The sequence below is a fragment of the Chrysochloris asiatica genome, unplaced genomic scaffold (genome assembly GCF_000296735.1).
Source record: "Chrysochloris asiatica unplaced genomic scaffold, ChrAsi1.0 scaffold00031, whole genome shotgun sequence".
Taxonomy (NCBI): domain Eukaryota; kingdom Metazoa; phylum Chordata; class Mammalia; order Afrosoricida; family Chrysochloridae; genus Chrysochloris; species Chrysochloris asiatica.
In genome coordinates, this window is record NW_006408549.1 from 17,788,265 (window position 1) to 17,809,969 (window position 21,705).

At 36.3% G+C, this 21,705-nt stretch overlaps 1 protein-coding gene across 1 annotated transcript in view; it reads left to right on the forward strand.

Moving 5' to 3' along the window:
• MMP16 (matrix metallopeptidase 16 (membrane-inserted)) overlaps positions 1-21,705 on the forward strand; it is a 403,580-nt gene that overhangs the window by 360,758 nt on the left and 21,117 nt on the right. The window contains exon 8 of the mRNA XM_006859234.1: positions 17,452-17,602. Within this exon, the coding sequence (XP_006859296.1) occupies positions 17,452-17,602 (151 nt within the window). The remainder of the gene's footprint in view (positions 1-17,451; positions 17,603-21,705) is intronic.

The following is a 21,705-nucleotide window of genomic DNA, read 5'->3' on the forward strand; positions in this document are numbered from 1 at the left end:
ATGAAAGAGGAATTCTGTTTGTATTTTCTTGTATACCACTCAACACTCATTTCAATAAAAGCAATAAAGTCAATATACTTGAATACTGATTTGACTTAATATTGATGTTTCTTATGTTCTTATGGTACTGAAAACAAGACTAACTTTGTCTCTTGTCACATATTTAATTCCTAGAATGTTTTGCTTGTTGGTGGTCTCTATTAATACATTGTGAATATCAGGAAATAGCTCAGAACTTTGTCACTCAAAGACCCTGCTCTGAAGCTTCCTTCCTCCAGTTTACTCTCCACACTACCTCCGGAAGAACCTCAAAGTCCAGCTACCAACGTGCAGCCACTATGATGCAGCTGCCTCCGCTTATCCAGAAGCGACCAGAGTTCCCAGTAAAATATTCTCATTCTATTCCCTAACTCCAACTCAGCTGGTTCAGGAGAGTAAGCCTTGGAAACCTGGGTTTCAGGTAGATGCCACCTCTCCCCTCTACCCAGAACAGAACAAGCAGAATCAAAATTGCTCTCTCTGCCTTGACACTATCTGGATAAGGCCTATAATCCCTTTAAAATGCACAAGAGATCTAGATCATTCTTCATCCCAAAGCTGCTGATCCCACCTCTCCCAATTTGCTCTATCGAACATGAAGCAATCTACACTTACTTTTGAGTTGGCAATACCTCGTTCTTGCTTTAATTTTCTACAAACGATCTGACAAACTATTTAATTCACTCATTGATTGTGTATATCCTTCCCACTAGAAAATCAGCAAGGAATTGAGTCCTCTTTCTATTTTGACATTCCCTGTACCTTAAACCAGCGGTTGGCAAACATTTTCTAAAAAAGACCAAATAGTAAAAAATTTAGGTTTTGTAAACCATATGATTTCTATTACATATCCGTCTTCCATTAAAAAAAAAAACCCTTCTAAAACATAAAAAATGTTCTCAGATTATGAGCCACATAATAACAGGCCACAGGTAGTAGTTTGCCATTTTTTGTATGAAATAAAAGGTGATGCATTGGATTAAGTGTTGGACTACTGTACAAATGGCTGACAATTCAAACCCATCAGCTGCTCCATGGGGGCAAGATGCTCCTGTAAAGATTTACTGTCTTGACACCCTATGGCTGGACTTTGAGGTTCCTCCAAAGTTAGTGTGGAGCCATTCTACTCTGTACTATGGGAGTCACTACGAGTTAGAATTGATGTGAAGATACTGGGTGGGTAGAGCTTAAACAGAACCCTGGTGGTATAGTGGGTATGCACTTTGCTGCTAATCTAAAGGTCAGTGCTTCAAATCCACCAGCTTCTCTATAAGGCAATTCTCTGCACTACAGTGCCACTATTAGTCAGAATTGATGCAACAGCAGTGAGTTTGTGTTTGGGATTTGATCTTAAACAATACTGGGAATATAATAAACCTTCATTGAAGGCTTAGTGAATAAATGCAGAGTAATATTGTTAGGAGGGACCAGTCGCTGGAGAAGATTATCTTGTTAGGTAGGGTGGAGGGTCAGAGAAGAAGAGGAAGACCCCTGGCGAGATGGATTAGCCAAGTGGCAGCATCAGTTGGCTCAGTCGTGTCAGCAATAGTGAGGTTGGCCCAGGACCGGGCAGTGTTTTGTTCTGCTGTGCATAAGGTTGCTATGAGTCGGTACCGACTTGATGACGCCTACCAAAACCAGCAACAATGTTCAATAACCCTAGTAATACTTACAGCCTTATACAAATTGATCTAATCTTGCCAGATATTTCACTGCTGCTGATGGGTTTAATCACTCCCAATAAAAACTGTTTACAAACTAGGACTAAAAAGAGAACTTCATAATCTAATTAAACAGCATCTGATGTGACACAGTAGAATAAGCACTGGACAGTTAACTGTAAGGTTGGGAGTTCAAACCTACCAGAAGCTCCTTGGAAACCCTATACAGGGTCACGATGAGTAGGAGCTGACTGGATAGCACTTAGTAACAACAGCAACATAAACACCTACTTATTTAATGCTAAAAGTGAATGCTTTCCCCCTAATGAGCAAAACAAGGATGTCCATCCACACTCATCAACTCTGTTAAGCATTTTTTTAGCTGTTTTATCTAACGCAGTCAGGTGACAAATATAAGTGAAAGTATGCAGATTTGAAAGGAGAAACACAATCGTATATCTTCACAGGAAACATAATTATCTAGGTAGGAAATGAGATGCCATCTACAAGAAGAAGAAAATAGTGTTTAGAATTGATGTCAGTTTAGCAAATCTGCAAGATCCAAGATCAATATACAAAAAACGTTTTTATTTCTATACATTTTCAAGAACTGTGAAGAGTATAAAATGTTACTCTATTTGTAAGTTCATAAATTAGCCTGCCTAACTTTTACTGATATTGGCAGAAGATAGGAGGCTTTTGAAATGTACAGATGAGACAAAAACACTATTGAGTGCATAGGCAGTTGGGCTAGTTTCTGAGTCTAATTCACCAAGAGCCAGGTGATACTTGTACATGCAATGGGTTGCATTACAAGTAAAGAACCCCAAACTTATGTAATCTAAATCTTTTATAATGGTAAGTAAATATGCCTGACTTTTTCTGCAGATGTTTTCTTTATTGTATTGGACAATAAATGAATCTTCCCTTTGCTGATATTTATATGCTGACATCTATTATAGAAATAATATAGTCATTTTTTCTATAATCTAAGACTGTTTGCTATGTAAATGTCCTTGTAAAGGTATTGTAGAACAAGAATAATGAGTCCCTCTGTCCATAAGACATATTAAATATTAAGAAACCTACAGAGAATTATATTCCATCAAATACTGCAATAAACAAGAAGGAAATTAAAAATTTTAAATACCATGCAAAAGTATCACCAAAAACAACAAAACACTGGTTGAGGAAAGTAAGGACAATTTACAAATATGAACAGACATGCCTAAATCATGAGCTAGTGAACTCAATATTGCTAAGATGGGATTTCTCCCTATACATATGTGTGTGCAATCAATGCTGCACAGGAACTTTTTAAAGTGTTGAAGAGCAGAGATATCAGCTTGAGGACTAACGTGCGCCTGACCCAAGCCATGGTATTTTCAGTAACCTCATGTGGATGCGAAAGCTGGACAGTGAATAAGGAAGATCGTAGAAGAGTTGATGCCTTTGAGTTGTGGTGTTGGAGAATACTAAAAGTGCCATGGGCTTCCAAAAGAACCAATAGATCTGTTTTGGAAGAAGTGCAGCCAGAGTGCTCCTTGGAGGCCAAGATGGCTAAGCTTCGTCTCTCATACTTTGGACATATTGTCAGGAGAGAACAGTCGCTGGAGAAGGATATCATGCTGGGTAAGATGGAGGGTCAGAGAAAAAGAGGAAGACCTCCAATGAGATGGATTGGCCAAGTGGCATCATTGATGGCATCACGTGTGGCAGTGGTAGTGAGGTTGGCCCAGGATCAGACATTGTTTGTTTCTTCTGTGCATGGGGTCGCTATGAGTCTGTTCCAACTCGATGGCACCTGACAACAACAACAACACAATCAATGCATGCTCAATCAGAATCCCCACAGGCATTTTTATAGCACTTGACAAGTTTATATCACTAAAGTTTATACATACTAAACTTTATATACAAATACAAAGGACCTAGTATAGGCAAAATCACTTTGAAAACATTTCTTGATTTCAAGCCATTTTATAAAACCACAGTAATCAAAACAATATGACATTGACAGAAAAATAGAGTGCTACCAGTGAACCCAATAAAAAGTCCAGAAATAAACTCAAAATAGATATGGACCACTAATTCTTGACAGAGATGCAAAGAAAATTCAGTGGAGAAAGGATAATATTCTCAACAATTGTGCTGAAACAATTGGATAAATACAAACAAAAAGAAACAATAAATAAATAATCTCCAATCTATACTTGGCAATATTTATGATAATTAATGTAAAATAGTGCTAACAAAAATCTCAGAAATAAAATGATAAAACTTATTATAAAACAAAATCACATGGAATATATTTTTTATCTTAGTTTAGGGGGAAAATTAGATATGATGCTAAGATCTCAGTCCATAAAAGAAAAAACAGATAAATGGAACGTCATTGAAATTTTTTAATTCTTCTAAAAAGAAACATTTAAAGGAAGAGAAAAGCCATGAACTAGGGGAGAAATGCAAATGCTATAGTACTGGACTGCAAACAACAAGATCAGTAGTTCAAGTCTACTAGTAGCTCCTCAGAAACCCTATAAAGAGTTGCTATGAGTCAAAACTGACTTGGTGGCACTTAATAACTACAAAATATGTATTAAAAAGGTTTTGTATTCAAAATACATAAACAGTCAAAACAAAAATTCCAATGAAAAAATGTCAAAAAGTTTGAACAGAAACTTCCAAGAAAGAGAATATAAATGGAAAGTAAGTGCATGAAAAGATGCTCAGGGTCATTAGACGTTGCTGTTGTTATTTGCCTTCAAGTTGGTTGTGAGTCATAGTGACTCTGTATAGAGTTTCTGAGGCTTTGGATTTTTGAGGGAGCAGAAAGCCTCGTCTTTCTTCTGTGGAACAGTACAAAGAACTGCTGACCTTGTGGTTTGCAGCACAGTGCTTATTTTATGGAACCACCGTGTCCCTCATTAGACATTGTTATTGTTGTTAAGTGTCGTCTAGTAAGTTCCTAATGACAGTGACCCTATATAAGGTTTTCCAGGAGCAGCTGGTGAGTTTGAACTGCCGACCTTGTGGTTCACAGTCCAGTGATGATTTTACAGCATCACACCCTTTACACATGTGTTTAGTTTAGATTGCTAAAATTTAAAAAGACTGACTATACTAAGTGTCAAGAAACCCTGGTAGCATAGTGGATTTTACGTTGGACTGCTAACCACACGACTGGCAGTTTGATTCCACCAGGCGCTCCTTGGGAGAAAGATGGAGTTTTCTGCTCCCTTAAAGCTTTACAATGTCAGAAATCATATACGGGGTTGCTGTAAGTCAGAATTGACTCCATAGTTTACCACCACCACTACCATACCAAGTGTGGATGTTGTTGGTGTTGTTGTTGTCAGGTGCCACTCATCCCTCCAGTTGACATTTGGCAACTAGTGCTGAGTTGTTACATTCCAAAGAGTTTCTTTAGTTAGAAGATTCCAGAAACAGAAAGCATATCACACCTCAGGGAAGTAATTTGATTTTTTCCAGCTTCTGAATGTACTACAGGTTTTGCACTAGGTAGTTATTCCATTATCACTCAGGTAAATACAGTGGCATATAGTAAGTTTTCATAGGCATAATCAAGCTAGATGTTCACATTCTCTATTATTGTACATACTCAGGCTGAGTTGTCATTGGATAAAAATATCAAATTTTTATATTAAAAATAGAGCTGGCAAAATCTCTATCAAGAATTATAAATAAGTTTTAAAATAAAGTCACCTGTGTGGTCAAAACCAGTAAAAGTCAAAATCAAGTAGTTGAAATGTAGTTTCAAAAATTCATATTCCTGCTATTGCTTTATAGCTTTAAAGTGTACTTACCACCCTCTTTGACATTCTCAAGAGGCAAAAATTACATAGAAGATGAGAAGTAAAATATGAGAGGCAGAAAACGATGAGGGTAAAAAATTAGAAAGGCATACAAAAGATACGAATCAACAGAGAAGAGTTATCTGAAGTATGTGGCACTGGAAAATAGCAAAGAAAAGAACTGCGCTTAAATTCTTTATGTGAGTAACATTATTACTTTGGGGAGTGTGGAGGCTCTGTAGGATAAGTGAACCTCAAGATCTGTGGTTAAAGTTCGCCAGTCATTCTGTGGGAGAAAGATAAGGCTTTCTGCTCTTACAAAGATTTCCAGCCTCAGAAACCCATTCCAGGGTTGGTGTGAGTTGGAACCTACTAAAGGACACTTAACAAAAACAAAAATTATTACAGTATGTCAACTGAGTATACATAAGTTAACAATTTCTTTATATGGCTTATAAATGTTTGCTCATGAAATATTTAAGGAGTGCTGAGGAATTTCACTTGTGGTAGAGATATTATTCCTTATGTAGTACACCAGATCATCTAAAAAAAAATCTTTTACTATAAATTAATAAATACAGTGGTTACTTACTTCTCTATAAAAAGCAATAAAAAAAATGCCTGAAAAGTTAAACCAAATTAAAGAATTTGCATTCAGTATCATTGCTACTCACAAAATTAGATTTATAGCACAGGAACTGAATTTTAGAACTCTTCAGAGAATTTTAATATTAATGAAATGAAATGATCATCCAGGCTCAAGCAGTTAGTATTTTTAATTCTTTACCAATAATTTAATGGTGGTTATTTATGATGATTCCAAAAGCCCATCATATATATATATCTTTTCCTTCTGGTTAATTTCATATGTACTTGCATTGCTTAATGTATTCCTGTATGTTTGAAATTACAGCATTTTCTGCTCCCATATTTACAGCCTCAAACCCTGTACAGGGTCTCTATGTGTCGGAACCGACTCCACGGCATGTAACTACCACCACTACCATTACTTATATATCTAAAATGTTTCCTTTTCTTTCAGAAATTGCAAGATAAAGAGGGTAGAAGCAGGCCTGGCTGAGAAAGCCTTGGTTATGCTTCAGATAGAATGTTAGTATTGCTGAAACAAATGGGGAGCTCTGGAGTAGAAGGCTTGTTGGTAGTCTCATACTGGGGAGAAATGGCTAGGCTCTCATACCATGTTATACTCAGTCTTTGACTGAAAGCTGCCTGTGAAGAACATGGTCTTGACTCAAGAGAGGCAGAAGATCCAAAGGCACTTCATTTCAAATGGAAAGTTCTTTCTTGAAGGGGGAAATGTGAACAAAACACCTCCGTGGCTTCCTCATTTCAATAAACACACAAAGTCTTTACTCAGCAGATAATACTGTTGGTGTTTTTTGTTGTTATGTGCCCTGGCATCCATATTGACTCATAAGAATTGTTGTTGTTGTTAAGGGCTATGGAGTCATTTCTGACTCATAGTGACCCAGTATAAAGTTTCTGAGGAATGACTGGTGAGTTTGAACTGCTGAACTTGTGGTTCAAACCGACCTTGCAGTCCTGTGCTTTATCCTTTAGTGCCACACCAGAAGTCTTCCTATGCGCAATAGAATGAAATCATTTTTGTTATGTTTGATTCCATTGTTGCTGCCACTGTGTCAGTCCATTTTGTTGGGGGTCTTCTTCGTTTTTGCTGACCCTTCATTTTACCAAGCATAGTGTCCTTCCCAGGGGCTGCTCCCTCCTGAAAACATGTCCAAAGAATGAAAGGCAGTCTTAACCATCTTCACATCTAAGGATTATGGTTGTACTTCTTTCAAGACAGATTTCTTTGTTTTTCTGGAAGTCTGTGGTACTTTCAATATTCTTCACCTACACCACAATTCAAATGAATCAATTCAAATACAATCTACTCCTTGTCTAATTTTCATATGCATATGAGGCTATTAAAAAAAAGGCTCCCCTTTGTATTCAAATTAATACATTAACATTTAAGGGGATCTTTTGCAGCAAATTTGTCTAATGCAATATGATAGTTGATTTCTTGACTACTGTTTCCTTGAGTTTTGATTGTGAATCCAATCAAAATGAAGTCTTTGACAACTTCAACCGTTTCTCCTTTCATCATGATGTTATTTATTGGTCCAGTTGTGAGGATTTTTGTTTTCTTTGTGTTGAGGTGCAGTCCATACTGAAGGCTGTTGTCTTTGATCTTAATCAGTAAGTATTCTATGTCCTCTTAAAACCTCACTTCCAGCAAGCAAGATTGTGTCTTCTGCAGATCACAAATTGTTAATGAGTCATCCTCCAATCCTGATGCCTTGTTTGATAAATTTCAGACTGAAGAAGCTGGTTGTTATTTTGTTAGATTATGTAGCATTGATTCCAACTCATAGCAAAGCTATGCTCAACAGAACAAACCACTGCCTGGTTCTGCTCTAGCTTCAAAATCGTTATTATGCTTGAGCCCATTGCTGCTGCCATGATGATGACAGTCCTTCTCATTGGAGGTGTTTCTCTTTTCACTGACCCTGCACTTTACCAAGCATCATGTCCTTCTCCAGGGACTCTCCCTCTTGATAATTTGTCCAAAATATGAGAGATGAAGTCTCACCATCCTTGCCTCCAAAGAACATCCTGGCTGTACCTCTATCAACATGCACCTGTTTTTTGTTCTGGGGCTGTCCATGGAACTTTCAATATTTGTTTCCAACACCATGATGCACATGCATTAATTATTTATTCACTGTCCAACTTTCACATGCACATGAGGCTACTGAAAATACCTTGGTTTGGGTCAGCCATACCTAACTAGTCCAACTGATATCTTTGCTCTTGAACACTGTAAAGAGTTTTTGTGCAACAGATCTGCCTAGTGCAATGCATCATTTGATTTCTTGCCTTCTGCTGCCATGATTGTCAATTGTGGATCCAAGCAAAATGAAACATTTTGCTAGAATTCCTCAAATGCAACATCATTGACTTTAGTGGTAAGTACGTAAGTTTAAATAATAATGTCATTAACTGGGTCTTTCTTGTAGGTGTATGGATACTGTCCTACAGACAGCGTTGTACTTCAAGATAGTTTTTGAAATGCTGGTTTTTTGATCAAGGAAATGACTTTCCTCTTCAATTTATCATTCCCGGCATGGTCAGCCATATGTTTGTCTGATTTAAAATGGCCAATATCAGTCCAGTTCAGCTTATCACTGCTTAAAATATTGATTTTTATGCATTTCATTTTGGTTTTGACTGCTTCCAATTTTTCTAGATTAATACTTCATATATTCCATGTTGCAATTTTTAATGGATGTTTGCAGCTGCTTTTTCTCAGTTAGATGAGTGCCCCATCATCAAATGAAGGTCCCAAAAGCTTTACTCTATCTACATCTTTTAGATCAGCTCTACTTTTAGGAGGCAGCTCTTCTCCAGTCATATTTTGAGTGTTTTCCAACCTGAGAGGCTCATATTCTGGCTCCATAACTGGCAAGATTCCATAGCTGCTCTTTAGGTTCAGTCACTTATTATTCGGAAATGGCCCACCGCTCCTTCTTCTTAATCTGTCTTAGTCTGAAAACGCTGATGAAAGTGATCCACCATGGATCACCATGATGATATTTAAAATACCTATAACATAGTTTCAGCATCACAGGCACACATAAGCCTCCACAGTATGGCAAACTGACAGACAAGTGGTAGAGATAACATTGTATTTTTCTAGGTTCTGCAACAGATAATAGCATAGTGGTTACAATTCAGGCTGCTAACCTCAAGTCAGCAGTTTGAAGCAACCAGCTTTTCTGTGGGAGAAAGATGACACTTTATTCTCCATAAAGATTTACAGCCTAGGAAACTCTATACAGGGTCTCTGTGAGTTGGAACTGAACACCGCACATAGCCACCACAACAGCTAATATTGTAGAATCTATAAAAGTAAATGCTGATAACAAAAAAAAAATTACATGGCTTCCAGACTTAGACATTTATTAAACTTTCTTTATGAATCAATCAAATATTTAATAATTAAAACTTTTTCCAAGTAATTGTCACAATCTATATCAATGTACTTTATATATTTTGGCATTATCTATTAATCAGAGTAGATAATTAACTACTGTGATCATTATGACAATCATAAAGTCCCATGTATTTATTATTTGCTCTGTCATCGTATCTAGAATTGTGCGTGATTGGTATTAACATCTCATGTACAAATGAGGAAAGGAAGACTCAGAGAGATTTAGTAACTTGGCTAAGATCTCACAGCTAATAATTGTGAGAGTTTTAGCCTTAAAGGTATAATAAGACATGTACGTTCGACTTAAAAGAATTGTTTTTATTGCTATAACTACAAAGATTTTTTTTATAAAAACAAAAAAGTCTGCTGAAATACTACATAAAGGTTTTATAAAGTCATGTTGGTGTCACTGCTTTTGACAGTGTCACCTGGCTTAGTCCACACCCTCTGAACCCTCCTAGTGATATACGAACACAAAGGGTTTTAGTTTACTGGAAATAATAAACAAATAATGAGACATATGCTGTAGATCAATTAATAAGCACTTCCTTTAATTAATAAACATGGAATGATTAGTTGATGAAATAGGAAGGAAGCAGGAAACATTCATCAATTCTGAAGTCAGAGTGTAAATGGTTTCTTTTCCAGAGTCAACCTGGAATTTTGAGATAAATAATTAATTCAAACACCTAAACTGTACAAGAAATTTAGAAGCAATAGATTGTGTGGTTTTAGGCATGTTACTTCTATGAATTTAAAAATAAATGAAGGTATTAGACTGGAATCCTAAACATTTTTCTGATCTGGGACATCTGAGCAATATAATTTCTCCCATTAGTAATAGTGACTCTGTTCAAAGGCTACGTAAGCATGTATGAATCTTACCTTTAAACAAGACACTGCTTTCTTGATATAAAAAAAAGTCATTTCAACACTGTATTTTTCGTTGTAGAATAGCATTTAATTTTAAAATTAAAAGTCTATAATTTCTACTAGTCTACTAGCAGTACATGGGTAGGAACATTATGTGTTTCTGTCCTTAATATATTTACAGTGCCTAGTTCAATGAATGGCTATATTAGGCTCTTAGCAAACAGATGTTGAATAGATGGATGGATGAATCCCATTGAAAAATCACTGGAGTAGATGATCTCTAAAGACCTCTATAACTCTAAGCATCCTTTGAGGTTATTTTTATTTATAAAGCCTCCTCTGTTTTTATTCTGATTTATTGATATTTTCCTCTGCATTCTGCCAAGTACAATGTCACTGAGGACCAGTTTTTTCCGCTTGTTTTAGAATATGTCAACCTGCTGTGAAATCCAGTAAATGCCTCCATTCTTCCAAAGAGGCAATATTTTCCTTGAGATTCACTCTGTCTGATGCTAAGGTAGTTAAAACCTTCCTCTCATATGCAAAAGAAAATGTCTCAAATATGAATAACTCACACTTTCTCAAAAACTGAAAAATAGAACTTTGTCAGGTGAAAATATTACTTCAAAAACATACCAAAGCAATTGTATTTTCTTTAAAAGCTCTTAGAAATTTAACATCATAACTCATAATCATTGTGGAATTATATCATTGAATTTTATGCCATAAATACTCAGCAGGCAAGATATTAAACCTCTTACTCTATTTGTGTATATGATAACTTGTGTCTTTTCCATGCAACCTTAAAGCAAATATTTACTAAGGTATTTCTTGTCTTGCTTATTTATAAAAAAGAAATAGAAGTACATATTTAAATTCCTTGCTTCTGTTCTTAAAAGGAAAAAAAAGTTAATTGAGATCTTTACAAAGGTCCTGATTATTAAGAATGAAAGGTTGATTATCTTTTATTGGTGGAACACATCAACAAAAAGTTGGAAAGTACTCCTAAGATACATTTTTTAAGACAGCTTTTATAGAGTTACAAGATATTCTAGAAGAACTATAACTTGTTTTCTTTTTTTCACACATTGTTTCTCCTGAGACATCCTGTAAAACATATATACTGAGTTTCTGTATAACATTTCTAGTGCTACATCCGGCCAAGGCATCCTGGAGTCTGTTGAACCTAGTTATGAGCACAGCCAGGGCTGGAAAGAGCATTATGAACTGCGTGGAAGAACAAACGGAAGTATGCTAAAGCATGCTAGAATGCCTCTGCTTGAAAGAAGTGACTACCAGCTGAGTTGAGCTGATAAAAATTTTACTCTGAATATCCATGCTTTAAGATTTTAAAACTATACACCCTTTCCTAATTACAGTGAGTTGAAAGGAAAGCATGCAATAAGTCACTGAAAATAGGCTAACAGAATAGACCTTTCCTTTTCTTCTATTGTTTTAGGACTTCCTTTCTTAAATTTCACAGAACTATAAGTAAAATATATTGCAAGCTGTGAAACAACTCTGGATTTTCCATCTCACTGACTTTGCCAAGGAAGTGATCGTAGGTCTTTGGGGCAAAATTGTTTCTTCATATACTATTAGAATTAAACTATGATCCGATGTAGGTTTGAATTTTTATAGCAGTCTTTCCCAACACACAGATTAAGATAAACATTTAAATTGGGTAGCCTTGCAGCACAATACTGGGACATGTCTTTAAATTTGCTCCAACTTGCTTGTTGTTGTTAAGTGCTATTGAATCTATTTCAACTCACAGTGTCCCTGTATAAGGTTTCCAAGGAATAGATAGTGCATTTGAAACATTGACCTTTCAATTAGTAGTCCAGTGCCTATATTATAGAGCCACACCAGGAGTTCACTAACTTGCTAGTGGTTATAAAATTCCATTTTTATTGCCCTTCTAGAACACTATAGGAGTCCTGGTGTGACGCATGCAGCAGCATAATGCACTGGACTGAAAGGTTGGTTTGAACTGCAAGGTTGGCAGTTCAAACTCACCAGCTGCTCCTCGGAAACCCTATACAGGGTTCCTATGAGTCAGAACTTGACTCGAGGGCACTTACGAACAACAACAGCAAAATATAAAATTAATGCTATACATAATGAAATGATTCAACAGTTAGGAAGTTTTTATTGTCTCAGCTAGATGTTTGATGCTGTATTTCTTAGTCTGTTAACAAATTTTCTTGAGCTGACTTGACCCTAACTCATGGCACCCCCATGTGTGTCAGAGGAGATCTATGCTCCATAGTTCTAGGACTTTAATTTTTTCTCTCTTTGTCATTATGCTGTTAACTGGTCCAGTTGTGAACACTTTTGTTTTCTTTAAATTGAGGTAAAAATCATACAGAATAGCCAATTTTTATGAAAGTAGTTTACCAGGCCTTTCTCCATTGTGCCTTTGAGTGGACTTGAACCTCTAACTTTTTGGTTAGCAGCCAAGTGTGTTACTCATTTTTACCACCCAGAGGCAATATATATTATACCATAATAGAATAATATTTGATTATTCATTTCATGTTATTGTTATTATGTGTCATTGATTTGATTCCAACTCATAGCGAACCTATGCACACAGAAGGAAACACTTCTGAATCCTGTCCCATCCTCACAATTATTGCTATGTGTTTGGCCCAGGATTGCCGCCACTGTGTCAGTCCATGTTGTTAGGGGGTCTTCTTCTTTTTTGCTGATCCTCCACTTTTCCAAACATGACATCCTTCTCCAGCAACAGGTCCCTCCTGATAATATGTCTGAAATATGAGAGATGAACTCTTGAACTTACTGTCATGGCTTCTGTCATGGCTTCAAAGGAACATTCTGTCTGTACTTCTTCCAACATAGATTTCTTTGGTCATCTGACAATCCATGGCAATTTCAGTATTCTTCACCTATGCTATAGTTCAAATGTGTCCATTCTTCTCCTTATTCATTGTCCAACTTTCACATGCATATGAAGCTATTAAAAATACCATGGCTTGGGACAGACTTAACTGAGCCCTCAAACTGACATCTTGGGTCCATTTGTGAAGATTTTTGTTTTCTTTACATGAGGTACAATCCATACTGTAGGCTTTGATCTTCATCAGTAAGTATTTTAATTCCTCTTCAATTCCAGGTAGCAAGGTTGTGTAATCAGCATATGGCAAATTGTTAGTAAGTCTTCCTCCAATCCAGATATCATGTTCTTTGCATAATCCAACCTCTCAGACTATTTGCTAAGCATACAGATTGAATAAGTTTGATGAAATAATGTCTTGTTAATATTTGGTTATTCATGCCAACTTAAACATGGTGTTTTCAATCTGTAACCATTTATTAAGCCCTTATGATTAGCACTGAACTTCGAACCACAAGCTCAGCAGTTCACACCTACCAGCTACTCCTTAGAAGCCCAATACAGGGTCATTGTAAGTTGGAACTGACTCAATGGCACAAGACAACTTCTCAAGTATTATGTCGAGTGCTACTATAATACAATGCATCAGATATAAAATCTGTCTTCAAGTTGCTCAGCCCGGAGTGGGTAGCAGACTTGTGATTCATTAAGACCCAGTGGACTAAGTAATATAAGATAAAGATGGGGTACTCCAACAATTTAAGGACCTATGTTACTCATATAGGAAACACTTTGTAGCATGATTATGTCAAGCTTAGTTTTGAGAGATTTGTATCAGTTTCCAAGAAATGGAGGTAAATGGAATCATATATTGAGTAGAACCATAAGACAGCTTGTACATAAACTTATATTTTTTCCTGAATCAAACGAGAAACAATTTTTTAAAAAATTAAACAAAAGAGAGGCATAATCCAGTATGAACTTCAAGCAGTAGAAAATAAATAAAACGGAGACAGATTGGAGGCAGGGAGACTAAAAGAAGTCACAGAAAAGAGGGGAGAGGTGGGCACAATCTGTCAATTGAGCAGATCAGGGGGAAGCATGTTGTCTGTAGAGAAGTTGAAAACAGCTATCAAACAGATTGAAATCTTTCTGCTTTTGAATATTTCCATACATCAGAAATTCCAAAGAACATCAGGGTTCAAGTTGGTTGATTGTGTTGTTCGGCTATGTGTTTTGTTGAGTTCCCCTCTAGTTTCCTTACTGTCCTTCACTGAAAGTGGTGTATTAAAGTCTCCTATAATAAGGAGCTCTGGTAGCATAGTGGTTACGAATCAGGATATGAACCGTAAGGTCAGCAGTTCAAAACTACCAGCTGTTTCGTGGGAGAAAGATGAGGCTTTCTGCTCCTATAAAGATTTACAGCCTCGGAAACCAGAGCTGACTCCATGGCACATAACCACCACTACCACAATTACTGTATGGAGTCCTGGTGTGGTGCTGCAGGATAATGGTTTGAACCATAAGCAGCTCCTCGGAAATCCTCTGCAGGGTCACTATGAGTTGTAACAGACTTGATGGTACTTAAGAACAACAACATTACTGTATAGTTGTCCATTTCTCTCTTTAGTTATTTTAGAGTCTGATTTATGTATATTGAAGCTTAAAATTCTCCTCCCTTCAGTTACCACTCTATAAAAAGAGGAATAGTGTCACAGTTTGAAGACAACACATAGACAAAGGTAAAGAAGTTTATAAGACTAGTTATTGTTATTGCTAGGTGCTGTAGAGTTGGTTCAACTCCTAACACAACAGAAAGAAACATTGCCCAGCCCTGCAATTGTTCTTAAATTTGAGCTTCACAATTGTTCTTAAGTTTGAGGCCATTGCTCTGCTACTGTGTCAATCTATCTCTTTGGAGTCTTCCTGTTTCTTGTTGACCCCCCTCCCCTACTTTACTAAGCTTGATATCCTTCTCCAGAGACTGGTTCCTCCTAAAAAACTTTCTAAAGTGTGGCATCGGAAGTCTTACCTTCCTGGGTTCTAAGAAGCATTCTTCCAACACAGATTTGTTTGTTATTCTAGCAGTCCATGGTACTTGCAGTATTTCTCTCCAACACCATAACTCAAATATATTGATTCTTCTATGGTCTTCCTTATTCATTCTCCAAATTTCACATGCATACGTGGTCATTAAAAATACAGTAGTTTGGGTCAGGCGCACCTTAGTGTTCAAACTGACATCATTGCTATACTATACTTTAAAGAGGTCGTGTGTAGAAGAGTTGCCTAATGTAATACTTCATTTGCTTTTCTTGACTGCTTCTTCCATGAGTGTTGATGGTTGATCCAAGCAAAATAGTCTTTGACAACTTCAATTTTTTCTCCATTTATCCTGATGTTATTTATTGCTCCAATTATGAGGATCTTTGTTTTCTTCACACTCAGTTGCAATCTATTCTGAAGGCTATAGTCTTTGATGTTCATCAGTAATTTAAATCATCTTTACTTCAAGCATGCTAGGTTGTATCATCTGCCTATTGCTTCTCAGATCTGTAAATATTTGTATAATAAAAGGAAAGAACCAAAATGAAGTTACGATTATAGACGTTATGATCACTGAAGGAACAGGCCCTTACCTTGAACAGAAATGGGCCTCTGATTACTCAAGGAAGAATCTTTGATCCTGGATTCAGATTTGTTTCATTATTTGTAAATTGTAGATCTGTTTTATTTCTTAACTCACAAAATCAAATTACATGATTAAATAATTCTTTAAGCACTTTTGAAAATTTACAATGATGTTTCAAAAATAATGTTGCAACCCCCCTCCAAGACAAACTCAAAGGAAACACATGAGCAAGCTCATTGGTGACCACTTTGGTCTACTGGTGAGTGGAAGAGGGGGGAAGGCAGCAAGAAGATATGGACTGAGTTCTACCATATTCCGTAGATTCCCGTAGACCTGGAAATGAGAGAAAGAAGAGGAAGGGCTGGTTGGTCCGAAGTGTGGTGAGACCTGGGAACTCATGAGCCCATGGACAAGGATGTAGTCATGGAGGGCTAGAGCTGAGAGTGAAGGGTCCAGCTGATATGAAGTGAGGGCAGATGCACAAGAATGCCTAAACTTGTAAATAGTACCCATTCAAGCTAGCTTTGAGATCAGAACTTGACTAGAGGAAGATTTTTTTTTTTTTTTTTTTGATAAAGGAAACATGCAAATTGCTACAATTTGCTAAACTTAAGGATGAAGTAGCTCAAAATACCAACTGAGGGGGAAGGGGTCTTCAAATCAAGTATCAATCCTATCCCCTCTGGATACAGAGTTGATAGGGATGGGCGACTTAGATATTAGCTACCTAAAATTGAGGGGTGGGACTATAAAAGCACATAGTGACTGGCTTACAAGTTTTCAAGAGGGAGTTTCAGAGTGTGCAAGGTAGAATCTCCTCTGAATAGTTTTCATCTTGTCTAGATGCATCTGGTGAAAGGAGATGGGGATAAGAGTCTTATGATGCAATAGTTAGTAATAATAATTTTCATGACTAAATGTAACTGTCACAAATGTAAAGGTAGAAGTTTTTTTAACAAAAAGTTGGAAATAGTTTATCTTCTAGTCCAGGAACAGAGGACCCTAGGACCATCAAGGGAGAAGAGCCCAAGCAGATTGTGGGACCCTATCCAGAGAAGCAGTGACATCAGAGATGGAGGCAGAGATGAGGACATGGAGATATAGAGCAGCTGAGGACTCTAGACTCATAGAACAAGAAAGGCTGTGTGCTGGTGGCCAGGATGTGCCCTATGGTTATTTAAATGATTATATATTCCTGAGTATTTTTGTGTACATCTCCCCCCAGGGAAAAAAAAAAAAAATCCATAGGCAAATACTCTTGAATAATGATGCACAAAAGAGATTGTAATCAGAGCAGTGAAACCATGAGTGTAAAACTGATGTTCTCTCATATAAACTCTCACTCAATTCACAATATAAACTTAATAATGTTGCCATTCCAGATGTCACCAACCACTACTGAATTATTTCATGAATTTAGTGTGCAAGAATTTTATATTCATTGTGTAAATATACATATGTAAATATGTGTATATACACATATATGTGTATATACCAATAATTTTGGATATTAAATTAATGTATTATGAATTTACATTTATTTCACATAGGTAACAAATATTGGGTGTTTAAAGACACTACTCTTCAACCTGGTTATCCACATGACTTGATTACTCTTGGAAGTGGAATCCCCCCTCATGGTATTGATTCAGCCATCTGGTGGGAGGATGTTGGCAAAACCTATTTCTTCAAAGGAGACAGGTCAGTACACACATCTATGAGGAATCAGTTAACTAATGTTTGAATCATAATAGAGAATAATATTCTAGAAAATTTGATATTCACTTATCAAATATATTAAGATAATTTCACTTTGTATATAAATGTTAAAATAATGTGCCTTTCTTATAAATGTACATATATGTGTATGTATATATTATTTTTATTTTTCCATAATCTTAATATTGCCTATAAAGCAATGTATGCATGGTATATATGTATTCTTGCTTTGCATTTTCTTGTAATTATACTTACATTATTTAAAAACAAAAACAAAAAAGACACAGTTTTTTTGTATTTTCATACTCAATGTTATATTTTTACATTCAATACACAAGTTAATTGTGAGCATATTGAAATGATTTCATTTTATTTGTGGCCTCTACTTCTTAAGAAGCTTTTAATATAGGTGCCATCAAACAAGTTTTAAGAACTATAAGCCAACATATCACCGAACTATACACTTTTTCCATGTTATTTTATCACTTGTATATAGTCTTATTCTATTATGATACTAATAGTATTCAGAAAATGTAAATGCATTCTTAGTCATGTGACTTAACAATAGGTACTAGGTAGGTATACATAACTCCACACCTGTCTACTGTTTGGCAGATAGTATAAATATCACCAAAACCAAACCCAAACCTGTTCAAGTACATTATCACTCATAATCACTGTATAAGCAAGAGTAGAACAGCCTCAGAGGGCTTCTAAGACTATAATTTTTATAGGAGCAAACTACTACATATTTCTTTCATGAAGCAGCTAATGGATTCAAACTGCCAACCTTTAGGTAAGCAGCCAAGGCCTTAACCACTGTGCCACCAGGACTCCTTAGCATAAATGCCAGTGCATAAAAATAAATGTAAGTTGAAGATTATATTTTGTTAATTTAAATAAATGTTAAATAGAAAAGTAATCAAAGTGAAAAATAAAATTTTAATTACACTATTACTAGGTGGGTTACAAGTTAATCATCTCAGTAGTACTTATTGGTATGCAGTACTTATTGCTGTTGTTGTTAAGTGCTGTGCAGTCGGTACCAACTTGTAATGACACTGTATAGGTTTTTCAAGGAGCTTCCGGGCTGGTAAGTTTGAACCTCAACCTTTTTGTTCAAACTTATCTTGAGGTCCAGTGCTTTAACTCAAGTCAGTTCCAACTCGTAGTGACCTTATACACACCAGAATGAAAAACTGCCTGGTCCTGAACCATCCTCACAATCCCTGTTAAGTTTGAGCATATTGGTGATGCCAATATGCCAATCCATCTTGTTGGGAGTCTTCCTCTTTTCCTCTGACCCTTCACTTTTCCGAGTATGATGTGTTTCTCCAGGGACTAGTCCCCCTAATAAGAAATCTGAAGTATGAAAGAATAAGTCTCCCCATCCTAGCCTGTAAGGAACATTCTGACTGTACCTCTTCTAACACAGATTTATTTGTTCTTAAGGCACTCCATCATACATTTAGTATTCTTCTTCAAAATCATAGTTCAAATGCATTGATTCTTCTACGATCTTCCTTACTCATTGTCCAGCTTTCACATGCATATGAGGTTACTGAAAATAACATGGCTAGGGTCAGACTCACTTTAGTCCTCAAAACTGACATCTTTTGCTCTTGAACATTTTAAAGAGGTCTTATTTAATAGCTTGCCTAATTCAGTACATCATTTAGTTTCTTGATTGCTGTCTCCATAAGTGTTGATAGTGGACTCAAGCAAAATGAAGTCTTTTAACAACTTCAATTTTTGTCTCCATTCATCATGATATTATTTGTTGGTCCAGTTGTGAAGATTTTTGTTTCCTTTACCAGAGGTAATGGTCTTTGATCTTCATCAATAAGTAGTTTTAAGCCATCTTTACATTTAGCAAGGTTGTATCATCTGCATGTCACAGATTGTTAATGAGTCTTCCTCCAATCCTTATGCCATGTTATTATTCATATAGTACAATTTATCTGATTATTTACTCAATAAACAGATTGAATAAGTATGGTGAAAGAATACAACCTTGGCACACATCTTTCCTGATTTTAAAACATTCAGTCCCCTTGTTCTGTTCGAACTATTGCCCCTTAGTCTATGTACAGGTTCCTCATGAGCACAATTAAGTGTTCCAGAGTATTCATTCTCCACAATGTTGTCCATAACTTGCTATAGTCCACACAGTTAGAAGCCTTTGTGTAATCAATAAAGCACAGGTAATCATCTCTCTAGTATTCTCTGCTTTCTGTCAAGATACATCTGATGTCAACAGTGATATCACTCATTCCACATCCTCTTCTGAATCTGGATTGAACCTCTGGCACTTTATTGTCAATGTAGGTTACAGCCATTTTAAAATTATCTTTAGCAAAATTTTACTTGTATGATATAGTAATGATATTGTCTGATGATATCCACGTTCCACAGAGTGATTTGGGATGGAAACAAATATGTATCACTATGATCAGTTCTGGTAGTGTAGTGGTTAGGAATTGGGCTGTGAATCACAAGGTCAGCAGTTCGAAACTACCAGCTGTTCCATGGGAGAAAGATGGGGCTTTCTGCTCCGGTAAAGATTTACAGCCTCAGAAACCATGTATGGGGTCGCTATGAGTTGGAACTGACTCCACGGCACTTAACAATAATCAGTTGGCCAGGAAGTTGTCTCCCAAATTTCTTGGAATGCATGCTACCAGTGCTGCATCAGTTTGTTGAAAGATTTCAATTTGTATGCCATCAATCCGTGGAGGCTTGGTTTTTGCCAATGCCTTCAGGGCACCTTGGACTTAGAACCATTGGCTGTTGATCATATGTTAACTGTTCCTTTAGTACCATTGCTAGTTGATGGATATGCTACATCTTGAACTGGTTAAACAGCGACCATTTCTTTCTGGTACAATGACTGTGTATTCCTTCCATCTTCTTTAGATGCTTTTTGCATCATTTAATATTTGTCCATAGAATCCTTCAATATTGCACATCGTTTTTTCTGTTTGAAAAATGATGAGCATGTTTTTCACTTGGGGTCTTCTAACATAGGTATTTGCACATTTCATTGTAATACTTGATGTTGCTTCTCAAGCCATACTTTGAAATTTCTGTTCAGCTCTTTTATTTCCTCATTTCTTGCATTTGTTTTAGGATCTCAACTATGTAGGGTCAGTTTGAGAGTCTCCTCTGGCATCCATTTTGGTCTTTTCCTTGTTTTTTGTTTTGTTAATGTCTTTTGCTTTCTTCCTGTGTGATGTTCTTTATGTCATCCCACAACTCTTCTGTGGTAACCTAGGAAGTGCAAAAACTTTGGAAAAGCACTCAAAATCAGATTCATTTAAAATACATAGCTTTTTAGACTAAGAATATCTTCAAATAATGTTTGATTCAAGTGATGTTATATGTCAGTCCAGCATCTTGTTCTCTTTACACCAAAATCTAGATTCAAATTTTTACTCAAAAAATATTCATCATTCTTAACTGGGCTGCTTGCAATGACAATATAAATATAAATATGAGGCATTTTGAATAACTGTAATGAGGCCTTATGAATAGCTGTAATGCCTGTTTCCTAATGATTTCTGTAAACCAGCCCAACCCTTACTCATTCATTGAAAAATATTTTTAAACATATACTATATGATATGTGAACTCCTGGTATGGTACTGATAACATAATAACTGAACTGTGAAACACAAGGTTGGCATTTCAAATCCAGAAGCTACTCCTTGGAAAACCCTATGATTTGTAACCAAGTTGACAGCATTTAACAACAACATATGACATGTCCTAGGTTATAAATATATAATGGTAGTGTCATGCTGTGGAGTCGGTTCCCACTCATAGCAACCCTGCATAGGATTTCTGAGGCTATAAATCTTTATGGAATCAGAAAGCTTCATCTCTCTCCCGTGGAACAGCTTATAGTTTTGAACTTCTGAACTTGAGACGAGGCCGTGGGATGAGGGATATCATTGCTGATGTCTGATGGATCTTGGCTAAAAGCAGAGAATTATCAGAAAGATACGCAGATAATATAACCTTGCTTGCTGAAAGTGAAGAAGTCTTAAAACACTTACTGATGAAGATCAATGAGCACAGCCTTC